The sequence below is a fragment of the Phyllobates terribilis genome, unplaced genomic scaffold (assembly GCF_046119375.1).
Source record: "Phyllobates terribilis strain yellow unplaced genomic scaffold, ASM4611937v1 Scaffold_5__5_contigs__length_657084704, whole genome shotgun sequence".
NCBI classification, from domain to species: Eukaryota; Metazoa; Chordata; class Amphibia; order Anura; family Dendrobatidae; genus Phyllobates; species Phyllobates terribilis.
In genome coordinates this window covers 251,681,715-251,694,669 of record NW_027362765.1, presented here as the reverse complement: position 1 = coordinate 251,694,669, position 12,955 = coordinate 251,681,715, and the positions used below count along the sequence as shown (strand labels likewise).

General features: G+C 43.5%; 2 protein-coding genes across 2 annotated transcripts in view; one reads left to right on the top strand and one right to left on the bottom strand.

Moving 5' to 3' along the window:
• The first annotated feature begins 2,653 nt into the window (after positions 1-2,653).
• ATP5PD (ATP synthase peripheral stalk subunit d) lies at positions 2,654-9,748 on the top strand. The gene is made up of 6 exons (XM_073684023.1): positions 2,654-2,810; positions 3,951-4,081; positions 7,318-7,414; positions 7,497-7,568; positions 8,178-8,240; positions 9,568-9,748. Exons 2-6 carry the CDS (start codon positions 3,960-3,962, stop codon positions 9,697-9,699), a joined length of 486 nt encoding a protein of 161 aa, XP_073540124.1. The 5' UTR covers positions 2,654-2,810; positions 3,951-3,959; the 3' UTR covers positions 9,700-9,748.
• Positions 9,749-11,454: 1,706 nt separating this feature from the next.
• The window catches only part of LOC141271099 (5-hydroxytryptamine receptor 3A-like), a 57,175-nt gene continuing 55,674 nt past the window's right edge, over positions 11,455-12,955 (bottom strand). Inside the window, exon 9 of the mRNA XM_073681201.1 lies at positions 11,455-11,875. Within this exon, the coding sequence (XP_073537302.1) occupies positions 11,613-11,875 (263 nt within the window). The 3' untranslated portion in view covers positions 11,455-11,612. The remainder of the gene's footprint in view (positions 11,876-12,955) is intronic.

Below are 12,955 nucleotides of genomic sequence, written 5' to 3'. Positions count from 1 at the left end.
AAGTAGTTCTGGAGCGTGGTTCTGAGCTCCCGTTCTGACCTGTCCTCGTCTCTGGCCTTCCCCACCAGGGATCCACCTATGTCCGGCTCCCTCGGGCCTCTTGTTGGCAACCCTTGACTCTGGGTTCCCTGACCCTACGCGTGGTCTGCCTTCCGGGTGGATATGGTGGGTGGCCGTGGCAGATGCTGCCCACGGCCTCCGGTCTCTGGCTGAGGTATGCTGTAGCCCCCACCAGTTTGGGATCCGGTACCCTGTTGCCAACTCTTCACCCTGTGGTTGTATTTGGGCTCTCAGAGTTCCTTCTTTCTCCCCCTCTGGGTCTTTCAAACTCTCCTCTCTCACTCTGGGCCTGGGGCTGCTCTGCTCCTCTGCTTTCTTCCACTGCTCTGCAAAGTCTTCACTATAACAGGCTGACTTCTCACAGACTGACCGTGGCTGACTGACTGACCCTGATCTAAGATGGTGCCCACCTTATATACTCCCTCTATGTGTGAGCTCAGGTGACCAGCACCCAATGAGCTCCTAACTTTACCCAGGCTGCTCCCCCTATCTGCCCCTACACTACTGGGATGTACCACCCCCCTCCCACTCCAGCCAGGAACAGACTCGGTCGTACCTGCACATTTCTAAGTGGGAGTACCGTTGGTCTGTTCCTCGGAAATGGGATGTGTGTAGTGCATGCAGCTTTCTGAGCTCAGCTCCACACTCCATCCTTACCCGGGAGTGGAATATCACACCTCTGGGTTGAGGTGCAATACCCCTGTAGCAGCCGAATCCTCAGGGTGCTACATTAGCACTATAAAGAAAAGTGATGGCCGTAATGATGCTGTGATGCTGATTAATCTGATACTCGCTGTGAAGGAATCCGATCAGTGGTTGAATAAGCATCATCTAAAGTTTTCATCTAATGACATCTGTGCATCGGGGCGGGACTAGGGGGTACGGCTTTTCATCTGCTCCGCACCTCCACCTTAGTTTCTTTTACAGGTCACTGATTATTCAGTTACCTGCCTCTTTTTTGAAATTCTCCGCCGCCATCATTGGGGAGGGCAACGCGTGCGCAGTCTTCAATAAAATGGCGCCAGTGGCGGCACATGTGCAGATCGAGATGTCAGCTCAAGGACTTCTTCATTAAGCCTCAATCTGCGCATGCGCTGCCACTATCTTGTTGAAGACCAGCCATAAAATCATACTGCGACGCTTTGCCTTCACCGATGATGGCGACACGGAATTTTAAAAAAGAGGCAGGACACTGAATAATCAGTGACCTGTAAAAGAAACAGAGGAGGCTGGTGGAGGGGCGGAGAAGCAGATGAAGACCCTACCCCATGCACAGAAGACGTCATTAAATGAAAACTTTAGGTGATGATTATTCAACAACCACTGATCAGATTCCTTCACAGCAGGTATCAGATTAATCGGTATCACAGCGCCATCATGGCCATGGCTTTACTGTATAGTGCTAAATCCTGCTGACAGGTTCTCTTTAAAACTGCACACAGCTGAGGCTTGCATATGGCACAAGACACACATTTATAGCACAGTGCCTAGCTAACAGCCTATTAAATGCCCATACTATTAAATCAGGCGGGCAGCCTGGCACTCTACAAGTACATCACATTTGGACAGGCCCCTAGTTTCCAAGGTCACCATTGATAAAAATAATTTGTGCATTAGTTTCTGTGACCTGGTAAATAACCCCTTACGACCGCCATGCTACATAATGGCCCCATTAGTAGCCCCCACACTGTATGATGGTACCTACGCTGACGGAGAGCATTAGAGCTGGGAAACCATGTCTCACTGCTCTACTGCAGTGATTAAAGGGGTTGTCCGGTCAAAACCGGTAAGTCTGCAGTAGTCACTTTGTGTGCATATTGACTTATGAATCCCCCCGGCGCACACACTGCACTGTGGGAATTCACCAGTTTCTGACCCGGGACCGGAGGGTATTTGAGTTATGCATATGCCCAGGCCAGTGGGCTCAATAAAAGTGTATGGAAATAGGCCACGCCCACTAGACAGGCTCTGCCCAGGAGTATGTATAACTCATACATACCCTGCGGTCCAGGTCAGAAACCTGTGAATAACTGCAGACTTATCGGTTTTGACCAGACAACTCCTTTAACTATAAGGGTGGTGATCATTCTGGGTGGCCCCCTCCCTCAATATAAGAGCCTGGGGCGACCACATCCTCTGGCCCATTGGTCACTAGGGAGTAGTCCCCATCCCTCGGCGCAGCACTATCTGCATCGTGTGTTCTGGCTGTGGCGACACTGAGCTCAGCGGCTCCTACCGTCCACGAAAGCAGAGCCACAGCAGCCATAACCCAGACTACAGGGCTGCGGCAGGCAGATAGCACTGGACTAAGTGCTGTCATTTTTTTATTTTATTAACTAATCAGTTCACTTGTCTGAAAGTGTAAAGCCCCTTAAAACCTGTAAGGTTTTAGAAGCCCATACACGCTTACTACCGCTACTACAGGCGTCTCCATAAGATGCACTGAACCGCCAGCTCCTACATACTGTCCAACAACTACTAAATCCTGCCCTCGCTGTAGTTATACTGCTTATCCTGACGTCATGACGTCGTTCTTCAAGGTCATGACGGCATCGCACGTCCTTCTATGAGTCACATGGAACGAATCGGCCAATCATTGTTCTCTTACTCTGGCAGCCTTTCAGTCATTGGCTGTGGCGTTTTGTACAGGTGAACGTGATTGGGTCATCGGAGGAGCTGCTGCACGTCACTCTCGGTGGTGGCCATTGCAGTGTCCCGGCTAGTGAGGTTGGAGGTCGGAGAACAGGCAGGTGAGACGGCGGGTGGCGCCCTCATTGTGTCCCTTCCGTTGTCCGGTAACGCAGGCGGCTGTAGAGTAGATATGGGCGTGCAGGAGAATGATGGTGAAGTCCTCGGCCCCGGGTGCCTGTATGTCAGCACATTCCAGTGTGCAGTTCTGGCCCTGGAGGGTGCTGACCTCTGTCCGGCATTAGCTTGGTGATGCCGGGCACCACCTGCCTCTCTGAGGTCCCTCTTCTTCCTGGTCGGCCCTGGCTTCAGTCTGTTTCTCCAGCTCCTCCACCCCAGCATGGTTAATCCACTGCCCTCCATCTGTGATTGGAGTTGTATAACTCCATGTGCCGCACCTGCCTGACATCTCATGGCCAGATCACTGACATTGTGTGTGCCAAGATGTCATCTTTTATGGCATTGTTCCTGGATGAGAGCAACTGAACATCTGGAGCAGGGAAACTAGTATCTGACATGGCTCTGTCGTCCGCAGCGAGAGGTTTCATGATCTGATGCGTCAGTTATACTGTAAGCAGAATACAAACTACTATAAATGTCATTGCAGTCTGCTGACCGGCGTGCAGGAGCTTGGAGGTGACTTATACTGGTTCTGAAACATCAGTTACCGGCCTCCATCTTTGTGAGGCTACAATACTCAACTGGTGTTTGTAGATCTTGAGTGGTTACAGGACTTTAAGCATTGTTCACACTGGTGTCATTTTTTTTCTCATTAATTGTAAGATAACATTGTCTGATGTACTATCTTTTCCCAGTAAAGAAGGGAGGAAGTAAAAGGGAACACCTAGCAGTTGGGTGACCCTATTCCAAGTCAGTGAGATCTGATCTAAAACATGTCGTAGATATGATTGTATGGCACAAGTGTGAACAAAGGCTTAGGGCTCAAGCAGGCGTCTGTGCAAATCGGTCCAAGATCGGACTGCAATGTGTTGATTGGCTGCAGGTCTCGCGACCCCGAGCACAGGAGCTTTATGTTTTTCCCTGAGGCTGTTGCGCTTGGGTCAGGAGAGCTGCGGCCAGTCCATGTATTGCAGTTCAATCTTGGACCTATTTGCACAGATGTCTGAATGAGCCCTTAGACAAAAATTGATGACATCCTAGACTTTCTTTTTTCGTGACATTTTGTGCTTTTGGTTTTTCAGTTCCTAATCATGGCGGGTCGAAGAGCTGCAATCAAGGCTGTGGACTGGATGGCATTTGCAGAAAGAGTACCCCCCAACCAGAAGGCAATGTTCAATGCACTGAAGACTCGCAGTGATGCCATAGCCGCAAAGTGAGAACAAGATTAACTTCCTGAACATCTATATGTAGCCAGAGGTGTATCTAGGTTCTCCAGCACCCGGGGAAAGAATTTAGTTTGCCCCCCTCACCCCCCCAACCGGTTTGATTAGTTGTCACTTGACTAATCATTCATATGCGAATTGTACACTTAGTCTCATGCCAACAAGCTGCTCTCCCTAATTCTCTCATTGTTCAGTGAAAAACTGAGAGAAGCTGGAAGAGAAGCTCGTTATAATGTGACCGTAAGTATAAGTATTACAATCACATATGAGTGAAGTGGCCATGTGATGACTGCTGGAACCAGCAAGCAGAGCTGAATCCTGACAGTGAATATATTACACACTGTTAGGATCAACATGCTACAGGGCTTCATTTTTATAATTAAAGAGTTTGTCCAGGCTTGAGATGAAAGTCTGCAGTCACCATATGTGACTGCATGCTTCTGAATTCTCACAGCACATGCACTGCACACTTTTAGGATTCTCCTTTGCCGGTGGCAACAGTGGACGGTCGTGTGAGCACAAGTATGCAATTTGTGTACTTCTGGCCACATTCCGACTAGACGTGTTAATTAATTTTCATTGAGCAAGGCCACGCATAAAGTAGTGAACAACCCCTTGAAAACCCCACCAATTAACATGGTTGTGGAATTTCTGTGTAGATTGCTCTGGAATTTTTGATGTGAAATGTGTCAATCTATCTTTAAAAGGGATGTGAGTAGTAGGTTAATATGAAGTGACCTTCAGTTGGAGGCTTATGAAATGTTGTGCTGGCCTCTACGGAGCAGCAGCGCTTGCCTGCCCACTTTGTTTTGCTGTGCAAGGTCATCATTCATGTGGAACAATGCAGACCTACAATATTTTGCATAATGCAAGCAGATGCTCATTGCTGGTAGCACTTATTCGTAGGTAGCCTCTTTCCATCATACCTTTTTTTTTTTCTGTACATTCCACTCCTGGTTTTGGCTTACAAATACTGATGCAAAATGCTGAAAGCACACAAATGTAGAGGTTGCATTACTCCACCTAAAACCTACATTCAACAGATGCGACTGCACCAGTACTCTACTTCCCTTAGGGTATGTGCATACGGTGCGGATTTGCTGCGGTTTTGACGCTGCAAAATTTCTGCACCATTTCCGCACCTAATAATCAAATTTGGTTACTTGCGGTTTTTGGTGCGGTTTTTACATACGGATTTGCTGCATGTGTTTTTTGATGCGGTTTTTATGCATGCATTTTTCATGTTGAAATTAGAGAATAGTTTTTTTAAAACAAACTTTATTGATCATGTAGCTGCTTTGTGTGCGTTTCCGCTGCGGAAATGCACACAAAACACACATGCGGATTTTTCTCCTCTAATGCAAGTCTATGGGGAAAATCCACATGCTTTTCCGCAAGAGAAATAGACATGCTGCGGATCTGAAAAACCCACCTCATGGCAATTTCCGAAGGTGATCCTCAGGTGCACAAAAACGCATAGTGGGCATGGGATTTCTAGAAATCCCATCCACTATGATGTAACATCTGGCTGCTGCGGTTTCGACGCTGCATAAAAAATGCAGCTTCAAAACCGCAGTAAATCCGCACCGTGTGCACATATCCTTGATGTCACACCTTATGGGAGGGCAGAAAGCTTTGATATAAGAGTCGTCATGTGCACATTATGTTACATTGTATGTGTTCATGTTTTTAGTGTGTCATAGACTTGTTGTATTCAACAGCCTCTTAAGACAGGAAGTGACTGGACCTCTAGTGCCACCTACTTGAAGTATCAATCCTTTAAAGGAACCATGTGTTTGCTACCCCATCTGAGATCCGCATGATGTAGTGCCAGAGACCCTGATTATAATGATATGTCACTTACTTGGCTGCTTGTTTTAGTTTTTATAAAATCCTGGTTTTATTTTCTGCATATCTGCCAATTCTCTGATTGCTGCGCTCTGTATAACCCCGCCCACACCTCTGATTGGCAGGTTTCTTTGTACTGTACATGAGCAGAAAAGCAGTCAGTGGTGGGGGCGGGGTTATACAGAGCTCATGAATATGGAGGACTACATGGCAGGCCCGTTTACTAGTCCTCCAGTGATAAAATCACAGTTTTATCAGCAGGAGATTATCAAAATTACACTAAGCTGCCCAATAAGTGACATATTCCTGGAATCAGGGTTTCTGCCTCTACATTTTACTTCTCTCAGATTAGGTGAAAAAAACCTGGTGGCAGATTCCCTTTAATGATCCTTTGCATTTGACTTGGGATAACAAACCAAATCAGAAACTGCATTTGGAGACAGGTGTTATGGAATGTTTACCCCTCATCAGTGCCAAGCAGGAGACCTGACTTGGCTGGTTGAGAGTCATCTGACAGTGGATTTAAAGGGTAAAGTTTCTTCTGGTGGAGAGCGTCAAAGCTATTTACGGAGAGTTATAGGCCATGCAATGCTCCCCTATGAGGCTATTTGTTTGCATATTTACATTTCCAGGGGAGCATTGCATGGCCTAGAAGTCTCCTTACACCAGCTTGGTGCTCTCCACGAGGAGAAACTTTCCTCCCTTAGGTAGATTTACTTTTACTGTTAAAGCACAATTTGAAAGGTCTTAATTATATATGCATAGATTTCTCTCATATGCACCATCTTCTATTATATCAGTGTTAGACGTTTATGTAAGAAAAGCACAGACCCTCCCATTTCTTTACAATTAAATATTAGGTTTTCCTATAAATAGTTAAGAGCATTTTCACCAGACATAGAATATAGCCAGATACACTGACTGTATGGACTTAATTCAATCCACGTTATGTGGAGGAGAGGTGTAGGCAACAGAGAGCTGGTCCTGCTACTTTTCGGTTCATGTCTTTCTCAAGCACATGTCCTCCCAGCCCAAGGCTGTGTTAAGAGGGAAATATTGCGATAACCATAAAAAAAAAAAAAAAATTCTGCACTTCGCATTGGTAGAAATGGATCCTCTTTTAATAAATGCCAATGTTCATTTTTGGTAAGAATCTTAGATGAAATATTAACCACAAGCTCGCCTATGTTTTCTTCCTTATTTCTCTCTATTCTCTGTTTGCTGGGTTCTGATACCTCCAATGGCACCTATTACACTTCTAGGAGTGCAACTATGGTACTTAGACTAAACTATACTATTTGGTGTGTCATGAACTTACGGCTAACTCTGCAGTCTCTATCAGTACCTAATATTGGGTAACTCTTATTTATTTTTATAGGTTGACTTCTCTCCCAGCCAAGCCTCCTACCATTGATTGGGCATTCTACCGCACTGCAGTAGCCAAGGCCGGCTTAGTGAATGAGTTTGAGACTAAGGTAACGTAGACGAGCCGCCCTGGAGTACAATTGTTTTACAATTGTAGACGTTTTGTTTAATAAAATGTTCATGTTCTTCCAGTTCAATGCTACCACTATCCCAGAGCCAAAGGACACCCAGACTGAGAAGATCAGTGCACAGGAGCAGGAATCTGTAAGTAATCCCCATTGTATACCTTCTCCACTGTAAACCTGCTGTGGCCATCTCAATTCTATAGAATACATTTGCAGGTACCCAGGGGCTTTCCAGGCGATTAAAATTATGTTTAAAAAGGTTAAAAAATGATACTCGCACTTTTCGGATCCACCGCACACCACGTTCAGATGACTACCCAACCCCCATTAGGCTCTACTTCTTGGTTCCTTCTTCAGCACACAGAAATGCCAACTCAGCCAATCTTGGCTGAGGCGCGACTTGACTACAGCCAATAATTGGCATGGTGGCCATTTAGCTGTCCTTTATCGGATGTGTCTAGGATGGGACCTAGAAGCACAGACCAGCATGTTTTATATAGATATGGCGATACTTGTCTATTGTGAGCCCTCGCGGGCAGGGTCTTCTCTCCTCCTGTACCAGTTGACGTCACGTTTTGTTAAAGATTATTGTAATTGTTTATGTATACCTCCTTTTTCACATATAAAGCGCCATGGAATAAATGGCGCTATAATAATTATCTATCTCATGTTTAAAATTTCCAATGTAATTGTTTTATTTTATCTTACTGTGTAAGAGTATACTTATGTGTCCTATTTTATTTCAAAGAATAAATCCGCTCTTTCCTATATTGATGAATCCAAAGCCAGAGTGGCACAGTATGAGAAAGAGGTGAGTAGTATTTGTAGAATTTCTGTCTATCTGCTGGTACATTGTATAGGCGCAGCAAGAGATTCTGCTTCTTTAAGTAACAAAAAATGGGAAAAGTTTTAATTTTTCTTTATCGTTTTAGTGTTCAATTTTGGTTGTCCTAGTTTTTCATTTATTTTGCGGTGCAATGATAGACACTAGTGAAAAAGCTTTGCTAATATCTGCCTGGGAGAAATGTTGAGTCAATGTGTGAATGAAACTTTCACGTGACAAAAAAAAATAGAGTAAGTTCAGGTTTTAAAAACGTAAAAGATGGTAAAAAGTTGCTCTATATGAGGTCAGAATGGGTCTTTAAGGCCTCATTCAGACATCCGTGAGTCACATACGTGTTCTGTTGCTGTTTTTCCTTGATAGAACACGCACCCATTATAATCTGAGGTTGTTCACATGTCTGTTTTTTTGTTTGTTTGTTTTTTTGCGGGGACCAAGTCGTAAGCAAAAAAGTGACGGGAACATGTATGTTTTTAATCCTAGTCATGGATCAAAATTACCCATACAAGTCTGTGAAAATGATGGACCGCTCATGGATGATAGCATCAGTGTGCAATGTTTGTGTTGTTCGTTATTAACATTGCAATGTATAGGAGCGGTTTTGCAGTTTTTCTTTTATGTTTTCATAATTTGTGAAAATTACTGATGGTAAAAAACTGTGTTACTGATGAAATTCTGATCCTAAACACTGATTTAACAATGATCCGTGTTTTTACGTATGAGAAAAAACAGACGTTGGAACGAGGACTTTTGCAGAGGTTTGAGATGGTTGGGAGAACTTTTGGCCCCTACTGGTTGAAGCCTTTTATGTGCATTTGCTCATCGCCTTTCAGATACTGCCTCTGTTTAGGGCAATTGTTAGAGGTAATGTCCACTCTTTGGGGCTACAAGCATGGATGCATCTTGATTTATATTTCACAAGAAGTAACTGTGACCAATTTGTGCTATTATTACGCCATTATGGATTCTTTACGGTTTAGGTGGACAGCGCTTATTTTTGTAGGCAAAAGTGAGTTTCTGTCTGTCAATCCCCTGCTCCCCCGAATCACTAAATATATTATGAGCATAGTCATAGCTATGAGCTGCGGACAATGCTTTTCACAAATACCCTCTTCATCTGGATGCCAGGCGCAATAGAAATCTTAATTGTAAAGCCAAGGTGAAGATATGTTCACTAACTGTTGCAGCCATTGTGTTTGTTGTGAACGTTGCATTCATAGCCCAAGTATAAATTTTCCTTACTGAACGTTCTTGGTTCTTTTCATTATGAAGCCTGACCATTTATCTCATTCTGCAGCTGGCCAAGTTGAGGAGCATGATTCCATTTGACCAGATGACCATTGAAGATGTAAATGAGGCTTTCCCTGAGACCAAGTTGGATAAAGAGAAATATGTCTACTGGCCACACAAGCCCATCTCTGAGTTATAAACTGTACTGTTAATCCATACTAGAAGTCAATAAATCACATTGTAATGTACTCCGTTTCACCATTTGTATTGATTATTAAACTTATTGCTCGTTGTTCATCAATCATCCAGAAGAAAACAGAACCTACTGTATGCAACCTGTCACATTTCTGTCCGAGGGCACGTTACGTTAAAGAGAATCTATCACCAGGTTTTTGTCACTTAATCTGAAAGCAGAATAATATAGCAACAGAGACCTCGATTCCAACGATGTGTCACTTGGCTGCTTGCTGTAGTGGTCAGTCTTCTGCTGATAAAACAGTGGACTTGGTAACCTGCTGCCATGTAGTCCTCCATATTTATGTGCTCTGTATAACTTCCCTACAACTGATTGGCAGCTTTCTGCCTATGCACAGTGTGCACAGAAAGCTGCCAATCAGTGGTGAGTGCAGACTTATACAGAGCTCAGCATTCAGGGAACCGATAGATCTACAGCAGAGAAAACAGGGATTTTATCAAAACTGCAGCAAGCAGCCCAGTAAGAGATACATCGCTGGAATCTGTTTTCTCTGCTCCTCAGTCATACTGCTGTCAAATGGGGTAGCGAAAACCTGGTGACAGATTCCCTTTAAGCCACTGCTGAGCAGCAGCATGCAAGGTGACCGGCGGCCATTCATTGGCCTGTTTTAGACTGGCTGAACGTTCCATACATGCAGAAAGATTGTTAATATGATCATTCTGTGTTACTTTTATAGACTTATGTGCTGGCAAGAGACCATTTCTTCACTTGCTTAAAAATCATCTCACCTAATGTAGACACGCTTTGCTTCTTTGTCCGATGATTGCAAGCTTTTTTAGACAGTACTACTGTGCTGTATAATTGGGATTCAGTTGACTTATATGGCACAACTGGTGTCTGTTGCTCCTTATGAAGCGTCTTATGCAGTTTTAAGCAGAACCTAGATGAGCGCGGTTCATAAGACCATTATCTGATCATTTTTTTTTTTTGAAATGTGAATTCTGTAATAGTATTTAACTAAAATAGACCCATGCTGGCTCAGTGCCAATTCTGTTGATTTGCACTGTATATTATTCTGATATAAAACACTTCTAGCATTGCATTAAACTTGCATAAATGCCAGCTGATCCCATACATTCCAATAGATAATCAAATTGTCCTCCCATGGGGTAAGCTAACGTCTAAAAGGCTGGACTTCAGTTTGTCCAATCTTTGGTTTTCATGTAAAATTTTGTTCAGTCTTCATAAAGACAGTTATTTTAAGCATATTACGGTTCTTGACGGTGGAAATTTAAAGAGATTTTCTCAATCAAAAGAGATAAATGTCATTGTCTTGGAATACTACAACACAAAGGTAATAAAAAATGCAGAAATAGAAGTTATGGCTTTCAAAATGGGGAGATGAAGAAAAAAAAACCTATAATAAAATAAGCGCTGCCACCCATCACTGGGCTCAATGGCATTGCGCAAACCACATTGCTATCACCATTATGCTCAGTGATTGGCTGCAGCAGTCATGTCCACTATAGTCATTATGCCACCGCTGCTGCCAGTCAATAAAGACCAGAGGCAGTGGGGTAGAGGCAGCACTTGATCTGTGTTGTGTGAGTATGACTACATTTTATATTTACCAGTGGATACATAAAATTATATATATATATATAATTTTATCTCTTGGAAAAAACCCTTAAAATGTTGACCTACCAGGTTTGCAGTATATAACATCAATTATCCAATGTGCTCAGTATTCCTTGCTACTGGAGAATTTTATTTAGTGTTTTAAACACCAAGTGAGCATCACAGATTTATGTGCAATTAATCTAGACATGATCTATAGTTGTGGAGCAGACATTGGTGTATATATACATGCAATAAAACCCTGATGCGGCAGACCACATCCTTAACTTACACGTATGTCACCATTTCCATTTGCTAAAAATAATGATATAAAAAGCAGAACAAAGCACAAGATGGCAGTAGAACACCATTTTCTCTATCTTTTCCTGCAGCTTTTCACGTTTGGTTTCCATCTTTTCCGTGCTTTGCAGAGACAGGATCTGTTCCCTTACCAAGTGCATGTCTCTGGAAATCCTTTCTAGTATTGAGACCACTCCATCTTCCAGTACTGGCTCCTCTTCCTTCAATTGAACTTCCTTGGAACAAGACTCCAGTAATAGCCCTTAAGAGGAGAAGGGGGGAAAAAAAGCAACAAATTGCCTTACACGTAACACTATTATAAATAATGTCATATTACCTCAAAACTTTTGTTGGAGGTTTACAAGTGAGACAATTATATACAACATTACAGGTGACCTAATGCCTAAATCTTCTGTTATTGCCCTGTTCCAACGTCGTTCCTCCAGCAATTGTTAGTAACCAATTACTTGCTTCTCAGAAGTTACACTGTCCTCCAGTGCCAGAGCTGCAGAACCATGAAACATCAGATATGGAATTGAGTAAAGAAACACGTGAAACAAACCAGAATATGTGTTACACCTTAGAATCCTCAATGTACCCCCTTTTATTCCAATGACCGCTTTATTCCCCCCTTGGCACGTTCTCAAGCAGCTTCTTCAGGTATTGTTTGAAATGGCCTTCCAACAGTCTTGAAGATATCAGAGGTACTGAAAACAACTAATTTCGGTTGAGGTCGAGTGATTGTGGAGCCATGTCATCTGAATCAGTACTCCATCCCTCCCCATGGTTACATAGCCTGGAGGTGTTCTTTAGGGCATCGTGGTGATGCAACACAAATGATATTCCCACTAAGTGTAAACCAGATGGAATGGCATGTCATTATAGAATGCTGTTTTAGCCAATCTGGGTAACTGTGCCGTGAATATGGAATAAATTGCCAAAAGTGTCATCAGCAAAGCAACCCCACACCCCTCTCCCTCCATGATTCACAGTGGGCACCACATGTGTAGAAACCATTCGCTTTCCTTTTGCTGCTGGACTCCTCAATGACAGTACAGATTTCCACTGATCAAATGACTAGTCCTTGTGTTGCTTGATCCAAATAAGTCTTCTCAGCAGTAGCTTCTTTGCAGCAGTTCAACCATAGAGACCAGCTTTTTGCAATCTATTCTGGACAGTTCATGTTGAGCTGTGTTTGCTACAGGATGTCTGTATATCATTTACGAGGGTTATTTTCTGAGGCGCTGTCAATTTGCATTTTCTGAAGCTGGTATCTCTGATGAACTTATCCCCTGCAGCGGAGTACCGTATTTTTCGGACCATAAGACACATTTTTTTCCCC

Excerpts from the sequence above, each read along its gene's own strand:
- ATP5PD (XM_073684023.1), top strand. The coding sequence starts at position 3,960 with ATGGCGGGTCGAAGAGCTGCAATCAAGGCTGTGGACTGGATGGCATTT. Across the intron at positions 4,082-7,317 it reads AGTGATGCCATAGCCGCAAA|GTTGACTTCTCTCCCAGCCA; the intron begins GTGAGAACAAGA and ends TTATTTTTATAG. Across the intron at positions 7,415-7,496 it reads TGAATGAGTTTGAGACTAAG|TTCAATGCTACCACTATCCC; the intron begins GTAACGTAGACG and ends ATGTTCTTCCAG.